A 17,780-nucleotide genomic window follows, 5' to 3' on the forward strand; every position below is an offset into this window, starting at 1 on the left:
AGTACCTCTTGGTTTCAACAGGGAGTGGGGGGGGGGAGGAAAGAGGAAATAGAAAGGGGTAAATCTACTTAACCAAACCCTTCCTAAATGATCTGTGTAGTGTAGGCCAGATGAAATGAATTTGCAATTGTATTTTTTTAAATGTATGAATAGGACCTGATTCTCAAAGCTATTTTTAATCTGGGGAAAAGCCAGCAATATGTGATCTCCACCCTCCACCCCCGTCACAGTAGGGGTATGCCTGTTTGTATGTTTTTTGAGGATAGGGTAAGTTGTGTTCTAAACAAAATTCACAGGACTGCTTTTTGATGCCAAATGTAAAAGTAACCTTTGTGTGACATTTCTCAGACACAAAGGGCTCTTTGAATTGGGTCTTAAATGATTTAAAAAGAAAGGAATAGCAGAGAGAGATGATAATATGGCAAGAATGTCACTAATATGAACAATTAATTTCAGCCATAACTGCTTGGACTTTTTACCAAAAGCGTGCTGGCAAACAGCAAATGATGAGATATGTTAGCTCTTCCTTTTGCAGCTGCAACCTAACATTTCTTCTGGAAAGCTACACACACAAAGCAGGCAGTGGGATTCTTAGACACCAAATCTCCATAGTTTTTCCCACACCCACACCCTCAAGCTGTTATCTGTGTTTAACTTGCACCTTCTTAGTACAGCACCACACGATCAGTTAAAGCTACCGCCATTGGGATGAATAACTGCAATGAATGTAACCAGCATGAGGTCCAAATTAGCGGCAAAAACTGTTCTTTGGGTTTGAAAAGGGGGAGAAATGTGTTCAGGCCACATTTTTTGTCATACATTTTTTCTCATTACCAAGCTTGAGTTGTTTTGGTGTCCGAGACATGGGCAAGAATTTATGGCACAGACACCTTTGTTGAAAAAGTACAAGAAAAATGATCTCTCTTTCGTAAAGGGCAATCTGGTTTCTAGTGGCGCAGAGAGATTTCAGAGATTTACTGTTATCGCGTTTGGGTTCAGCCAAGCACTTGCTGCAACTGCTTCCGCCTTCTCTTAAAAACAGATGAGCTACTTTTAAAAATAGTCTCTAGCTGCTAGGTTTGTGAAGAGCTCCTCAAGAAAGTAAGCCAATCATAAGGTGAGGAGATGTTCACATTGACTGTGCATGAAACCTCGAACAAACGTTTCTCTCTATCGTGTGTGTGTGTGTGTGTGTGTGTGTGTGAAATTCTTCATCTCCTCAGTGAGGTGTTTTTCCTCCACCACCCTGCCTCCCCAGCCAGACTGTGATAGAAAAATAGACACTAACATTTGCAGTTCTATTCCTGACATAACAAAGGTGAGCAAGAAGAATACAGCGGTGTTGCTTAATTAGTTCCAAGGCAGCATTATTTTGACTTTGAAAGTGGTGAGGCATATTGGGAAATTTCTTTCCTGGTTGAATATCTCTGCCAACAAGGTGGAGGAACAATGCTGAAACCTAAATGCACTTTTTGATCTGTTCAAGGCCAACTTGTCAGCATTCACATAAGAAGCACATGCAGCATACTGGCATGATTTGAATGGATTCCCCCCCCCCCCCACTCCCATCATCCTGTGCTCAATATTAATTTCATTTCAGCTTGTCTCATTTATTTCAAGGGTGGTGGAGGCTGGAGAATGTCAAGCACTCCTCAAGCCTAAAATAATCTTTAACAATACAGAATCAATACTCTTCTCAAAGGCACTGCTGAATGAGCTTTATAGCCTTGAATGGCTGGCGAGCATGAACTAAAGCTTAGGTTGGTGAAGGATGCAGAGAGCGGCAAGTAAGGCTGCCATTACCTGGAAGTACGACTCCTTTAACTCAGCAGGATGTGTAGAAATGTGTAGGATTGTGCTATATAACACAGAAGAGTTTTCTCTCTGGAATGTCCCAGATGCAGCTCATGGTAAATCCCATGTCTAGAAAGATGCTGTGTAGTTACCATGGACCAAGCATGAAGAGACTATTTGTATTCTACAACATGGCATACAAACCAGATCGTGCAAAATTTCCACCTCCAATAACTCTAACTCACCTTCCTTCTCCCTCTCTCTGACACCTCCCCATCCATCCTTCTCTAACACATATACAGTGATACCTTGGTTCTCAAACGCCGTGGTACTCAAACACTGCAGACATGGAAGTAAGTGTTCTGGTTTGCAAACTTTTTTCAGAAGCTGAACGTGCTCCGATTTGAGCGCCATGCTTCCAATTTGAGTGTTAGACTGAGGTCTGTCTGTTTTTGCTATTTATTTTGCATTTTTGTGGCTCTGTGGAACCCAGTCCAGCTACTGATTGATTGCGTGACTGCAATACATTGTTTATTGCTTTCATTTTGTGGATCAATGGTCTTGTTAGATAGTAAAATACATGTTTTAGGGGTTGTTTTTAAAAGTCTGGAACATATTACTGCAATCCATTTTGCATTGCTTTCTATGGGAAAGCGCATCTTGGTTTTGGAATGGACTTCCAGAACGGATTAAGTTTGAGAACCAAGGTATCACCGTATACACATTCCTGGACTATTGCTGCAGTAGGATAAACTTTAGTAACACTATTGCTGGATTCAGGCAGCCATATTTCTCAACAGCCAGTAATTCTGCTTCCACACACTGGTGGAAACCAAGTGTAACCTGCCTGTATTTAAAATGCAACAAAATCCACTGCCACCCCAACTTTACCAGCTTCCCACAGCTATCCTTATTGGAGCTTCATTAAGGGTTTGTTAGGTGGTCATGGTGAAGCCCCTGCTCTCTAGCTTGTTGTCCTGTGACAGCAAAATAAAAATGAGCAGTCTCGTAAGGCTGATGAATCAGATAATGTAAAGCATTCCACATGAGATGTGCCAAGGCAGTTGCATTCTTTTAAAATGTTACATATACGGCAATAAATGATGATAGGATGGATTGCTTGTCCAGTAGGACTTGGGGGAAAGTACATTTGGATATTAGCTGGAGATGGTCTTCTGATAAGGACAACAAGTTTGCACATTGTAATTGCTTGCTAAAAACAAAGCTTGCACTAAGGTTTGCAGAAAAACAAAATATAAATAAGTAAATAAAAATAATGGCAATTATACCAATGAGTCATCACTCAACACTATTGTATTACTGATGCTCAAATTTCAAGGAACATATCAAGCACAGCCTTTTAGCTTTTTAATGCACAGTCAATGGTCAATATAACGTTCATCTGTGTACAGTCTAACACTGCACAAGTTTTTTCCTAGCTCAGTTAAGAAAATTAGGTCACATTTCTGCGCTCTCTCTCTCTCTCTCTCTCTCTCTCTCTCTCTCTCTCTCTCTCTCACACACACACACACACACACACACACACACACACACACACACACACCAGTAAACACTGTACATATCTGTTCTAATTAACTGCCCACATGGAGCCCTTTTGGAAGCTGGGAGTTCATTTCAAGGACTTCTGCTATCTTCCAAATTTCATTAGAAAATAATCATAATAAGACCTCCTGCACAGTTTTGCCATGTGAATGCTGCAGCTGAAGGAAAAAAGCATTTATTTGACATCATGGGGAGGTTTGCTTTGCATTATTTGTTCTTAATGTGAACAGGGAACAAATCTAAAATGCAATACCTACAATCAGTTTAATCAGCAGTGACCTGAAAGGGGTCTACCATGGCAGTGTTCCCGCTTTCATACCAGTTCCAAAATGCTCTTCAGGTCTATTGTCTTGTCTCCAACCTTGCTGAGTGAATCTTGCTTAGTGAGTCTCTCTCCTCCCACCACCACCACCACCACTTAGCTGCTGACTGCACTGATTTAATGTGGTTTTAGATATTCTAATTTATGTATGTGATTTATTTATTTACTTTAAAAGTGCATTTTCTTAGATATGTGTGCATATATCACATTGAGCTATAAGAAAGGTCTGATGCTAGGAAGATTCCAGCTAACTCAGGCCAAATAGCTCTCTTATTCAACAACATGTTCTTACAGTGACCAACCAAATGCAACAGTGCTCAAAGTTCACAAAACTCTTCCTGGAGCAATGTAGCTGCTAATGTAGCCAATAAGGACATTCTTGACTTTCACAAGCTTCTCTTCCTACTCTCACATACAGCATCAGAAACAAAGGTGTTCAAATTTGTACCTTTCCTTTTACCAACTGAATTCCCAGAAAGGTTGCAATCTCACTTGTGATACTTCGCTTCTCTTTTTTTTCTCTGTTCCTCTCTACCTCACCTCCCCTGTCTTTCACTTTTCAAATGGAACCTGTTTGCATTCCCATCATTGATAGATTTTGGGGGCTGGTGCACTGATTAAGTGCACCATTCCCACCAGCTTCATGCCATGAGCCAATGTGGATCTTCCCACCGCATCCACACGCACTGGTGCATGCATAGCAGACTGGGTGGAATTAGAGGCTCAACATCAGTAGAGGGATTAACACTAGAAAATGGCACACAGCATCAAACCTATCATAGTACCTGCTTTCAGGTACTGTTGTCTCTACTTCTGCCTCCATGCCAAACTGAGAGCACGGGATGCTCCCATTTAGACATGTCTTCATTTCACCCTTGTGGCTGCCTTTCTTCCACATCCCTTCTCCCCCTCTCTTTAAAAATATCATTGTATGCTATATTTCACCTTTGGTAATTCTTGATTCCAGTACAGTATCTGATCATAAAATGGGCCATTCATCAGCTCCAGATTTTGACCAAAGAACAGGTTCACATGTTTCCAACAACATCTTTTTCTTCCATATTATTATATGCCCTGAACAGGTTTTCTCCCTTCCCTGGATGCAGAGGAATTGCAACATGACCCCACTGCATTGACAATGAAAGGCCTGGTATGCAATTCACAATGGTTCCACCACCACCCCTCTATCAGATACATTGGGTTTCAATACTGCAACTTCCGTAGCTGCAATAGTGTTATTTACTTCCACATTTAAAACAAAGATTGTTTCACTGGGATTTAATGATTTTACCCTCCCAGTGAACTTGTAAAAATATATATCTTGAAAGCAAAAGGGATTACTAATTAAAGGTGCCTTCTAAATTAAAATGTCTTGCAGTATTGCGACCGTTATTTATTTATTTTATCTTTCTCTTTCTCTCTCTCTTTTTTAAAAAGGAAATTAACACTATATTTCAAAGGCCGAAAATCAATGTGTAAAGCCTGAGTGCCTAGTTATTAATGAAATGACCAGAGGATAGAATCACATCAGCAGGGGTTTGTATGGAATTATTTCTGATTAACAGAACCCCCCCCCCCAATCACCAACCTGCAATTGAAATGAATAAGCCAAGGAAAGTAGTAATACCCATGCCAGCAATTCAAGTGTTTCTTACATAGATAATCATGGCCAAACAGAATGTTTCAAGAAAGGTGCAACTTTCACAATATTTAAAAAGAGTTGTCATGAGCCTCCGGACTTGACATGTAAAGAGAAGTGATTTGATCCTCCTGCCTTAGTTCGGTTTCCTATATGATGTTCTAATCTGGGCAAATAGCAGCTTTGGGTGGCAATGATTTTCATTGAGAAAACTACATGCCAGGGGATATGTCCACACATCTTGGTCATCATGTCTGGTTTGATTCCCTGCAGGAATCAGGCCAGGATGCCAGCTCTGGCCTGTGTGAGAAATTGGCTGGATTTTAAACTCTGTCACCTGAGTCAAGCGCTCAGCATTTTTGCAGTACACAGCATGCTTTCCCACCCCACCCCACTGTAAAACCCATCCTCTGTTCTTCTCTCAGCTTTTACCACCTGCATTCTTTGTTGAGTGGAACATTCTGTGACTCAAATTTATTTGATGACTGATCTACTCATGACTGAACTGTTTAATATAATTGTGTATTATTTGCTTTGTGGTTCATCTTTTTTTCAGTTGTGAGCTTTTCTGCTGAAATCTTCAACAAAGGTAAAAAACAACAACCCAACTTTCTGCCCATCTGTTTGAAGTTTTCATGAGGAGGCTGAAATAGGAATTGATTGGGGTTGGGGTTCTGGGGCTTATTAGCCCCAATTAGTGCAGTTTGTGGGGGCCACTGTGGAATAGCTTCCTAATTCTACTTGACTAAGACAGTGTTCTTGCTCTATTTTGAAATGGATTTTTAAAAGTATATTGGACTCTATGTAGGTTTGTGACCTTCCTGTTGCAGATACTGTAAGTAGCCTGTACAGGAAGTGATTTGACAGTATTATTGTTATGAGTTTGGGGAGGGGGAAAGTAGGTGAATACAGAGGATCCCCCCTAACCCCTGGATCCAGCAAATGTAAGATATAAGCCAGGCTAGCTTTCTGTTGAGGTGATGTTAAGGGAAGCAAAGGAAAGGGGCTCTGTGCAAGATGGCAAATGAGTGGAGCCCTCTCCCAGTTTGTGGTTGGTTTGAGAGGAAGGAAACATGGACTCTAGGTAACTGCTTGGAACCCCTGGAATCTCACACTGCTTAGAGATTGGGGTGACGTGAGTCTACCAGAGTGGATGGTGGGAGCATTAATTGCCTGTGAAAGTTGCTGAACATTTGCAAATCATATGGATGCAATGAGTGATAATGGTTCAGGCCTACATTAAGGTATTTTAGATACTTCTGTGCTTTCAAATAGGATAAGCGATGTACAACGATGCCAGTTACATGTGTAATGATGATGGGAAAATGCACTGTGGATATGGCAGTGCTTACCCTCTTTTGCATGTACACCTAAATACAGTTACCTGGAGTGTAAGACCCATTGGAATCATTCAGACTTACTTCTTGGTAGAATATATGAGGCAAGCATTTGGAAAGATAAAAATGTAAAGGGGCATCTGTAAGACCATAAAGCTGGCATGTGATGAGCCAAGATGGGCGAAGAGCTCTTGAATACTCCACATTGTCTCTCGACTCTCACAGTCAGATAGGTCTACAGCTAAGACAACTTTCCAGGTAATTATACTTGTTGTGTGTCAGATTTGGCCATCACATCTTGCACAATGACCCCCGTCATCTGGAAGGATAGAGCTGCTTCTGCTGCATAACCCCACACTAGCTAACATGATGGACTGGGTTGAAACCAATGGAGACAATGTTTTTTCTTTCTTTCTGCACCTCTTTAAAGAAGCCTGATGGCTAAACATAAAAAATACATGAACAGCTATAACAGCTGCATCATTTCAATAGGGTTGGCTGCCCACAATGAAACATCAACCAGCCTTTTCATATTATCCAATTTACACACGGTTCTACAGCTTCAAAATATAATTGTTGACCTGGGACAGCAAGGCAGAGTTGCCCAGTGTATGTTTCCAAGAATTGCTTCTTAGGATTTCACAGAAACATCTGCAGAATAAAACTTTTCCCCTGTCCCCCTTAATATACCAACATCAACCCTCTCTGTGTGCTTGCCAACTTCTACCTGAATTCTGTCCTTTTGAAAGGAAACACACACACACACACACACACACGACAGTTCCTATATTTGGAGATGGGTAAGATGGGTATAGCATACTCCTCTTGCCTTTTACAAATTTAGAAAAGCTAAGTGTTCTGTTTTCAGGCATAACCATCAATTTACCCATGTACCAATCTGGAATCGGATTGTTTGGAGAACTGTCAGATCTCACGTACATTGCGACAATTCTATACTTTACCAATCTCCTTTGTTCTGAGTTATGAATACTCCACATCATCTCTCGACTCTCACAGCCAGATAGGTCTACATCACATTCCTTGTTTTGAGAATTTTGATTGGCAAGGTTAACCTGTAAACCTGACTCTGCTGCAAACTCATAATGAGTTCACCTGTTATATTTCCCCATATAACTCAGTTCATTAGATGGTGTGAAACTGCAGTCACCCATTCTTACAGGCTCAGTTATAGTAGTCTAGTGAAGCTTGCCAAAACAGGTAGTTGTATCTCTGATGAGCCTGCCAGACTGACCATTATTGCCTATTCTCTTACAGAACTTGCCCTCAGAAAATGACTATATAGAAGGTGCAGACAACCTCCAAGCTGCAAAACAACCAGCAGATATATAACAAGCCCGCCCCTCCATGGCATCCTGCTTTTAAAGAGACATTGTACACAAACAAGTGCTTAAGGTAAAACTGAATTAATTTCATTACAAACCAAAGACCAATAATTGTTTGAAGCATGAAGATAATTTTAGGATGTCTTCGATTTAGATGGCTAGGAGGTGCGATTTAACAGAACTGCTTCACCAACGCTGAAGCCGCTATGAACCAACCCATGCACAACATTGGAAATTGAGAAGCACTGTGTAGCAACCAAGGCAGCAAATTCACCAACAGCCTCTTGGTTCCATGGCCTGCTTCTAAGACAATGGGAGCAGACAGAAAACTACAGCTCCATTGCAGTGGCCTTTTCATTTGAAAAACTGACCACAAAGACTCACTGTGCTGAAAGCCTTAACGTGGGTCTACTGAAGCTTTCCTCTTTTGCCAAACGGCTGGTATAGAAAACGAAAAACATAAAGTGAGGATTTGCGGGGAAGGCGAAGAGAAAGAGGAGTTGAAAGGCGACTGATTATTCCAGTAATCCCCCTTCCCCGTTCGTATCAAGGAGAAACAAAAATACACATCCAAAATGGCAGAGTGAAGCAGTCAGAAAGGATTAGAAACCAGTCTTCCAGCCTGCCTCTTGGCTTGCCAATTTGTACAGTAGGTTGTTTAAAAAGTGAGAGACATTCCTGGAGAAAGCAGATGGTAGCAGATCCCTCCTCCTTCCAATTGCACTGAGATCTGACCTAGTCTCTTGCTCCAGGGTGAAGAGCTTTGCTTTCCTCACCCCATCGCTCCCTTTAAGTACGAGGGGAACCAGTGTCCTTCAGATATCAGGGCTTTTGGAAATCAGCAAGCTCCCCACCTTTCATGGGCTAAAATGAACTCAAGTATTCCAGTGCAACCTCGTATACAAATTTATATTGTTCCTAAAAGAGAAGAAAAAGAGAGAGCCTGATGAGAAAAAAGAGCTTTTATGAGCCTCATCCTCCTGTTCTACTTGAGCATGTAAGTTTTGGATTGTCTCCAATATGAGTCCTATTCAGAGTATGCCCATTGAAATTAATGGACAATGTGTCTCCTCTGAGCAGGGATGTAAGGAAATGGCTATTTCCACTGCTTTTTTTCTTTAAAAAAATGTTTAGGGGCACTCTCATTTTCCTACTCATATTGAAATACTGCCCCTCAATGAAGCCAAACTTCGATTCACAAAATGTTTAGGGGTATGCATCCCCCTGCGTCCCGCCATAGAAAAGCACTGCTTATTTCCATCCAGTCCTGGGTTTATTGTGATAAGCACTGTATCCATTTCAGAGGTGCCAACTATATGGGGCTCTAAGTGCCTGAACACCCACAAAAAATTGTGGGTGTTCAGCACCCACACCGCAGGGCCTGCATGTAACTTCTGTGGTCTTGCAAGACCTTGGAAAGCATCTCTCAGGTCTCATGAGGTCATCAGGTACCACCGGAAGTCAGGTTCTGAGGCCGGGAGTGCCTGCATGACGTCATGACATCACACCGCACATGACGTCATGATGTCAGCACACTGAGCACCATAATCTGGGGCCCAAGTTGGCTCCCCTGATCCATTTCATTCCAGTTTGACTTCAGCTAAAACCTATGTTATTCATCTCCTTATTCCTTAATGACATGATTAATTTCAGTAGAGGTTAAACGTCAAAAACAATGCAGTAAATAACATAATTATTTCCATAATGTTTGCAAACTAGGGGGGGGGGGAGAGAATAGTTCCAATGGGCTATGCATGTTGACGTGTAACTCTAAAAGGGCTTTAAATTATGGCACAAATATTTATGGCTTGCAACTTATTGGGAGGAGTTATGTGTGCACATGTAGGAAACATAAAGCTTTTAAAGCTCCTTGCTAGCTGTCTGATGTCTATTGAAACTGATGGAGACAGTCACAACCAAGTGAAGCTGGGTGACAGTGGGGGTGATAACATTTGTTCATTTTCAGGGACTTTTTTTATCTTTCAATATCCAGAATGAAATGTGGCCAAGATAATGCATACCCAGCACTATTCATTTCTAATACTTGCCTCTTTGTTAGTTGAACCTTAACTTGTATTCCTCCAAAGGCCAACATAAGAGGCCTTTGAGATTCCTTCTCAGTGTTCCACAGACAGAAATGGTATGTTACGCATTAACACGAGAGGGCCTTCTGTGTGGTGGCACCCCAGTTTAAGTTGGTGCCTAGTGCGTCAACAATGAAGGGTGAGGTGGAAGTGAATCAAATTAATTGGCAATCACCCCAAAAGCACAAAGCATCCGAGCTGAAGCGTAGGGCCAAATTCAACTACGTTGTTGCACTAGCAGAAGCCAGCATGTTGAATCCCACTAGCATAATGGGACCTACTCTGGTTCTCCCCAAATCTGCTCAGAAGGGTCAGGAGAACTCAGTGTGCAGGGGGTGGGAGGGTAGCTCATTTCATCTTGCAAACAGGAATGCTTGTGCTGGCTGATGGAATGGTTCTCCTTAGCCTGATGTTGAATTCCACCCACAGAATTAAATTTGAAACTGGCCTGTAGTGTAAGCATCTCACTAGAGATGCATTCCTACACCATAACCCAGCCTACAGTACTTACCAGTGTCTCCACCATGTTGGATTTGTTGTTCCGTAGGGTTTTCACTATGTGAAAAACATCAATGATGTTCTGCTGCTGGATCATTTCACACACACTGCAGATTGCGCAGAAGGTGCCACTGCGGCCACCCCCATTCCTAGGTGCATAAGGAAAGACGGGGAAAGTAGGGGGATTTGCATTAGCTGAGGACTTTGAGGAGTGGCTTATTTGTCTCTCCCCCCCCCCATCCTGCCATGCAATGTGCCCTATTGATTTGCAAAGCTGCACATGGAAGTAGCAGACACCAACTGTGGGATCCACTTCCCTCCTTCATGCACTGATAGGGATAAGGCTCTATTCTATGATAGACTGGAATATTATTTTAAAGATTAGAAGTGTTGGGTTTGAAGGATCTTGCCTCAGCTGCCCAATACTTAAGCAGATCAGGGCCATTTAAAAAAAACAATGACTGTTCCTCATATAAAAAGGGGTGCACATTTTGTGCGGTTGCACACAGCCCCTGGGAACCCCTGGATAGCCCTTAGCAGTTCTGAGGCTGGCACCACCTCCCTGGGCTGGATACCTGTGGTCTCCGCCCACACAGCCAGCCATCCAATCCAGCTGGGGGAGGTGTTGCCAGGGGGGACTGGCCAGGTAGGAGGAGGTAACCATCCAGTGCACACAGCAGAAGGTGAGACATACCTGGGTAGCATCATGAAGGCATACCAGATCTAGCTGCTCTTTAGATTTCCAACAATGCCCTGGAGCACTGCTTGCTTGGGGTTACTTTGTGAAATTTAAGTAGTGACTTCCTTAACCTTGGCCCTCCAGATTTTTTTTTTTTTGGCCTATAACTCCCATGATCCCTAGCTAGCAGGACCAGTGGTCAGGGGACGCTGGGAACTGTAGTCTCAAAACATCTGGAGGGCCAAGGTTGAGGAAGCCTGGACTAGATCTTGCTGCTCTCCCTTGATAAGCCCCCCAGGATCTACCAATGGACAAAGGAGCCCTCCATAGGACACTGATCAAGGCCCATTCAACTTGTCCCAGCCCTGAACTAGATGGTGTTTCCTGGCCCTGCAATTCTATGCAATTCTGCTCAGCAGGCATTTGGATCAGCAACACTACGGTATACACACGTACAAATGCAGGGTATGTTGTTCCATCAAAGCATCGGACATGAAGGCTTATTTCATCAGCAGTGCTTCCCTGCTTTTCTGATTTGTAACCAATACTGAGCACAGAAAACAAAGGCGAACTACTTACAGGCAATGGACCACAGTTCTCCCATCTCGCCCATCATACTGCTCCTGCCACTTCTCCAGCCTCCTGACCACCTTCAAGAGGGAGCGCTTGGAAGGAGGTATGTCTCTATATGCTGGCCAACCAATGTACTGCAAATGCTGGACAATACGGTACCCATCCTGGGGCTAAAAGAAAAGAAATACATCTTGGTTGGGCTGTGTGAAGGACTTGTATGAGACCTTTTATGTACTCTCAGAAGACCATGTGCTTGTCTTCTGAGAGTCCTCTTCTATATCCCATTGTAAGAAAGAGGCTTCCTACTTCCTACTCCTACTGCCCACTGTAAAAGGAGACCAATGGAAGCAACTTCAAGCTGTTTTCACTTGCAGGGAAGTTTATTCATGTTGACACATCAACAAAGTAAACAATATCAGGAAGGGATTCAGTTATGCTAGATGAACTGATGCAAGACTTGCTCATTTTTACTTGCTTATTTTTCCTGCTTGAGGAAATGAGGCTGGGGGTGCCATGTCAAGACAAGACAATTCAGACCTCTTGTAATCACTGTCTGGAGACTCATGGAATGAGATGGATCTATACTAGGTGTGGGGAACCTTTGGTTCTGCAGATGTTGTTTTCCAAGGTCACATCTACACAATACATGTAAAATACTCTTGTTACTTTAACAGTCATGCTCCCCCTCAAGGAATCTTTTGAACTGTAGTTTGGTAAGGGTGCTGGGAATTATAGCTTTGTGAGGGATAAAATACAGTTTGCAGGATTCTTTGAGGGAAACCATGACTGCTAAGGTGGCATAAATGTGTTTTAAATGTATGGTGTGTATACCACTAAACTCCCATCATTCCTGGCAAACAGAGCTGGGGTTCATGGGAATTTGGAGTCCAGCAGTGCCTGAATTTCCACAGGTTCCTCATCCACAGTTTAGAACAGAGGTTTTCAACCTTTTTTAGTCCACATCTCGCTTGCCCAACTGCATTCTTTCTGTGGCACCCCTGTGGGGCTCAAAAACCCAGTTATGTCACCCCTTGCCTGCAGAGCTGGCAGCCTCTCACCCAGTGCTTTTTTCTGGGGGTTTGCAGGGGGACACATACCCCTAAACATTTTGTGAATCTAAGTTTGGCCTCATTGAGGGGCAGTATTTCAATATGAGTAGGAAAATGAGAGTACCCCTAAACAAGAGAGGGAGTGGAGGGAAGTCAAGCAAAATTATGGTTTACTTTTTTGATTTTTTTGTTATTTTTGGAAAATTAATAAAATGTTATTTTTTAAAAAAAGGAGGGTGGGAAGGAGACCAGTGTTGTCCATGGCACCCCTGACCATCATTCAAGGCACCCCAGGGTGCCATGGCACACTGGTTGAAAACCGCTGGTTTAGAGCATGGAAGAAATGGCTGGTAGCTAACAGGATCAATAATTTCTTCTCCTGAATGTCATGAGAAAACATTTGCAGAAAGCTAGTTCTTGGAATTAGTATCTGATTCATACAGTAGCTGACAAAAAAGGTATGTCTTTTTTTCTCCCTGAGGCCCACTATGACCAGCTTTTTAACAGACAAGCAATCAATAGAGAGTTGGTACTTAATTGCGTGGGACAAATTACTCTGACGGATGCTGAACATCAATGTAATCTTTGCCATTGGCAGTACAAGATTTCCTGAGACTTTTCAGAGAATCATAGTTTGTAAGCACTCTGTTTCCCTTTCATCTTCAGGCTCAAAGATACGGATAGGTAACAGGTTAGAGGGATCAGATATTTGCCAGGAATGGGTGACATCTAGAGACAAAAGAGTGTGTAAGTACATGCTAGTAATAGGTGGGGGGTCTGCAAGTTCCTGCTGTTGGGAAATGACAAAAAAAGTTTTTACCTCAAATGACCCTTCTGTGCTAATAAATGTCTGAGTGCTAAAAAGTAACATTAAATTCTTTGAAAATGTGGAAGCTGAATTTGACTCAGATCCTTTCCCTAACCATCCCTATGGCAGATCTTGGATCCATCCAGTGATGGCAACGGAAATTAATTTGGGGGTGGGAGAGAACAAAAGGGGCAAAGTATATTTCTAGGTGGATAAGTTGTGTCTTTACATGGTAAGATCTCGGGGGTGGGGGGGACCAGGTTTGTTAATGACAGGAGTCCAGCGATTGGGGGGTAGTGGGGGCATGATCTCCTCCTTTGGGGAGGCACTTGCCTCCCACTAGCACTGCCCATCCTGCCTTCCTGCCCACTTCCTTGCTGCGGAATCTGCCCAGCATAGCTCCTCCAAGATCAAGGGCAATCAGGGGAATTCAAGGACAACTGGAGGGTGGTATAGTCTCCAGGGAAACAGAGCTGGAAGCAGAAAGAGATATGCTGCAGTGATCGTGTGAATAGTGTTTTAAAGATAACTTTTAAAGATAAGTTGTGGAAAGAGGGACCAGGTGGCGCTGTGGGTTAAACCACAGAGCCTAGGGCTTGCTGATCATAAGGTCAGCGGTTCGAATCCCTGCAACGGGGTGAGCTCCTGTTGCTCGGTCCCAGCTCCTGCCAACCTAGCACTTCGAAAGCATGTCAAAGTGCAAGTAGATAAATAGGTACCACTCCAAGCAGGAAGGTAAACAGCATTTCCGTGTGCTGCTCTGGTTCACCAGAAGCAGCTTAGTCATGCTGGCCACACATGACCCGGAAGCTGTACACTGGCTCCCTCGGCCAATAACTCGAGTTGAGCGCCACAACCCCAGAAGCGGTCACGATTGGACCTAATGGTTAGGTATCCCTTTACCTATACCTTTAAGTTGTGGAAAGACAAGGGAGGGAGGTAGAGAGGGAGCCCTCAACCATAAGAAGTAGAAGCTGAGGTTTGGTGTGGGGAGTAGGGAGTGGAGAGGAAGAGAGCACACAAAGCCTGTGGTACAAGCTCACCTGAGTGGGCAAGAAGGCAACTTGGGGAAGATTCAACCCCTCACCTCTCCAGGGTGGGCTGGGAATATCCCCCACCTGAAACCTTGGAGAGCCACTGCCACTCCATTATCTGACTTGGTATAAGGCAGCTGCATCTGTTCCTGTGTGTGAGAACTTTGCAGCCACACCTCTGTATACTTAAAGCTTATTGATCTGATGGAGTTGTCCAGGGGACCAACCCCAGACTAAATGCCAGGGTTAAAACCAGGGATTGTATCTTTTTACCCTTGCCATGTTGCAGATCCGGAATATCCTATTGATGATGTCTTCATCAATATCAGCAGAAACGAATTCCACCTGGATTGGCCCATAACAACAGGATGTCTTCTCTGGCCAGTACTGCATGCAGAGCTGCTCATAGAGAAAATGGAAGCACGTCACAAACCAAAATTAGAATGGAGGAACCTGCAACATTCCAGCTTTTACACTAAAACCCATTACATCAAATGAGAAGATAGCCAGTTATAATAGTGAAACCTTTAACATGATTTGCCATCTATATAACATAATGAATATAGAATATGAGGGGAGCCCGTATTCAGCCTCCTGACCCCCAGCATCAAATTGGCAATCATCAATGTCAGAATTGACCAAACCAATAATTTCTTAGAGGATGTTGCATGCACGGGATTTTGAAAACTCATGAAGAACAGATGCTTGATAACATTTCTCCTCTCCATGTTCAGAACCCAGAACTTCATAAGGCAAAGGCATCTAGCAAACTGATTCATGCCTTGTAGCTTACTCTTGTTGGATGAAGCCAGAAGTGATTTTGTTCAGATAATGCTTTCAACAGTGTTTCACACATAAGACAAAGACAATTTTTCCTTCCCTATTTTTGTGGGACCATTTGTCCTCCATGAACATGGGGTGAGGGGGCATATCAGTGCCTCCTCTTTTTATTTGGCATGGGAATGATTCTAAGCACTTTTCAGAAGGAGTGCACTTAGCGTTAAACATGAGATTGCCACGGTTTCTCCCTTTCCTTTCTTTCCATCTATGCAAGAAAGGGGTCTAAATGGTGCTTCAAGCAGTAGCTAGACTCTCCTCTGAAGCCTGATGATTTAATTTGGGATTGAGACTGCATCCAGAGTGGTCCCTACATTCCTCAGAGTGGCCAAAGTTTCAATAGGGAACATCAGCTGAATCAATATGAAAATTCCCTAGAATCCCTTGGAATCCTTCAGAATCCATAAGCCTCTGGGGGTATATCACTTCAACAGGACCCTTCAAGATAGAGCAAACCAAATTGAGTGTGTGCCTGGCCAATGTTGTAGGCCAATAACATGTTGTGATGAGACAGCCTCATGACTGCCATGGTAGAAATCAAAGGTGGAATCCTACATAGCACTAAGGCAAATGTTCCATCAACACAAGGATTTCTGCTATCCCTGTCCCCCTGCACATTCTTTTAATTTTGCCCTAGGGGTCCCTCCCTCAACCCTCCAGATCAGATTTGGAGATGGTGCAGGGCCTGCATGAGAAGGTGAGGGGGACTGTTTCATTGCGCAAGCAGAAATCCTTGTGCTGATGTGCCACATTAGTAGTATACTGCCTGAAGTCTTGAGCCAACCCCAGATATGGCAGTCTCAACATGTGAGAATCTCTCCCCTCACTGCAACAAAGATCAGCATAATTGTCCAAAGAAATCTGGGAGGAGCCCAGGACTGCCAAGGCTTATCTCTGATCTCTGATCACATGAGAAGCAACTACTTTGAAATAAATCAGTTTTCTGGAAATCAGTTTGGATGCATATATTTAGTTACTGTTTTGATCAGAGTATTTAGCCTAGAAAAGACTGGCAGAAGGTGCCTGGTCTGTATGAACTCACTCTCTCTCACACACACCCCAGAAACTACCTACTTGTGCAGCATCCATTTCGTTCAGCATCACAATAGAGGAGCAGTTGTAATCAAACACCAGCCTCCAAAAATCTGCTACTGTGTTGGGTAAAGGATGCTGGGTAACTATAAAGGCAGCAGGTTGCTTGTGGCTCTGACAAAAGAGTTGGCAGGGAGGAAGAGAAAGAGAAAGAAAAAGAAGGGATTAATGTTAGTGGGGGAAAATCAATCACCATTGATTTCAGAAGAATATTAAACCCAGGAGGCTGTGGGCAGGCAAACGAAGCCATGTAACCAGATTATACAAATCGCACCTCACACTCCTTGTTATCGCTGCACATTGAATGAATGGAGCCTTTGTAATGGGATCCCAATGAAGACATTTCATTAGAGAAGTGCCATAAGAATGAGGATTATCCCTTATGAATTATTTATGTGTCAAGACTCGGCAAAAATAATGATGATAATTTGAGGAAATGATTGAAGGGGACAGCTGGAAGAAGGACTTCCCTTTTTCTAAAGACACTGAAAGCAGAGTCGTCAGGATATGAAGATCTAAGCAGGCTTGCAGAATGGGAATGTACTACAGCTGCCCGCCCACCCGCCACAACAGGAGTTGTTTACTTCTTTTCATTTAACAATTCAGCCCTATATTGTCACAAAGGCTGCTCTTTCAATTCCACACAGTTCCAAAACCAGTTTGCAATGCGGTTTGCGAAGGCTGCTTTATGAAGAAAAGAAAAAGAAACAGGTCCAGTGCAAATTTCTCCTAATATCTGCATTTGTATGCAATAACATGCACATCTTTGTATTTTTCTCTTCAACAATGCATGTTTATATGCTGTGTCCACTAATATATGCAGTTTTATGCACTTTGCCCTAGTAAAATGCAATTTTCACACATTACCTGGCTTAGAGAACTGCTTTGCTAAATTAAGAGAAGTGTAAATTGCAAAGAATGGCTGTTTTTCAGTTCATGCATTGCTTTGGAAAGGGGAAATTCAGTAAGTTTGCCTATAAATGTGAACTGATTAAATCCCCCCTCCATCCTATTTGCACATTTGCTGAAGGTTTGACATTTTTTTCTTCACTGTTTTGAGAAATGAATTTTATTTCTTTTTTAAACAACAAAACAACAACAACCCACCATTTTGTATTCTGAAGATTA

At 42.8% G+C, this 17,780-nt stretch overlaps 1 protein-coding gene across 1 annotated transcript in view; it reads right to left on the reverse strand.

The window, feature by feature from the left end:
• Positions 1 to 8,631: 8,631 nt before the first annotated feature.
• Positions 8,632 to 17,780, reverse strand: part of PTPRT (protein tyrosine phosphatase receptor type T) — a 585,629-nt gene continuing 576,480 nt past the window's right edge. The window contains exons 31-35 of the mRNA XM_060277267.1: positions 16,635 to 16,766; positions 14,997 to 15,122; positions 11,839 to 12,002; positions 10,594 to 10,729; positions 8,632 to 8,916 (exon numbers count right to left, since the gene is read on the reverse strand). Of these exons, the coding sequence (XP_060133250.1) occupies positions 8,863 to 8,916; positions 10,594 to 10,729; positions 11,839 to 12,002; positions 14,997 to 15,122; positions 16,635 to 16,766 (612 nt within the window). The 3' untranslated portion in view covers positions 8,632 to 8,862. The remainder of the gene's footprint in view (positions 8,917 to 10,593; positions 10,730 to 11,838; positions 12,003 to 14,996; positions 15,123 to 16,634; positions 16,767 to 17,780) is intronic.

This window comes from Zootoca vivipara, chromosome 7 (genome assembly GCF_963506605.1).
Source record: "Zootoca vivipara chromosome 7, rZooViv1.1, whole genome shotgun sequence".
In the NCBI taxonomy this organism is placed as follows: domain Eukaryota; kingdom Metazoa; phylum Chordata; class Lepidosauria; order Squamata; family Lacertidae; genus Zootoca; species Zootoca vivipara.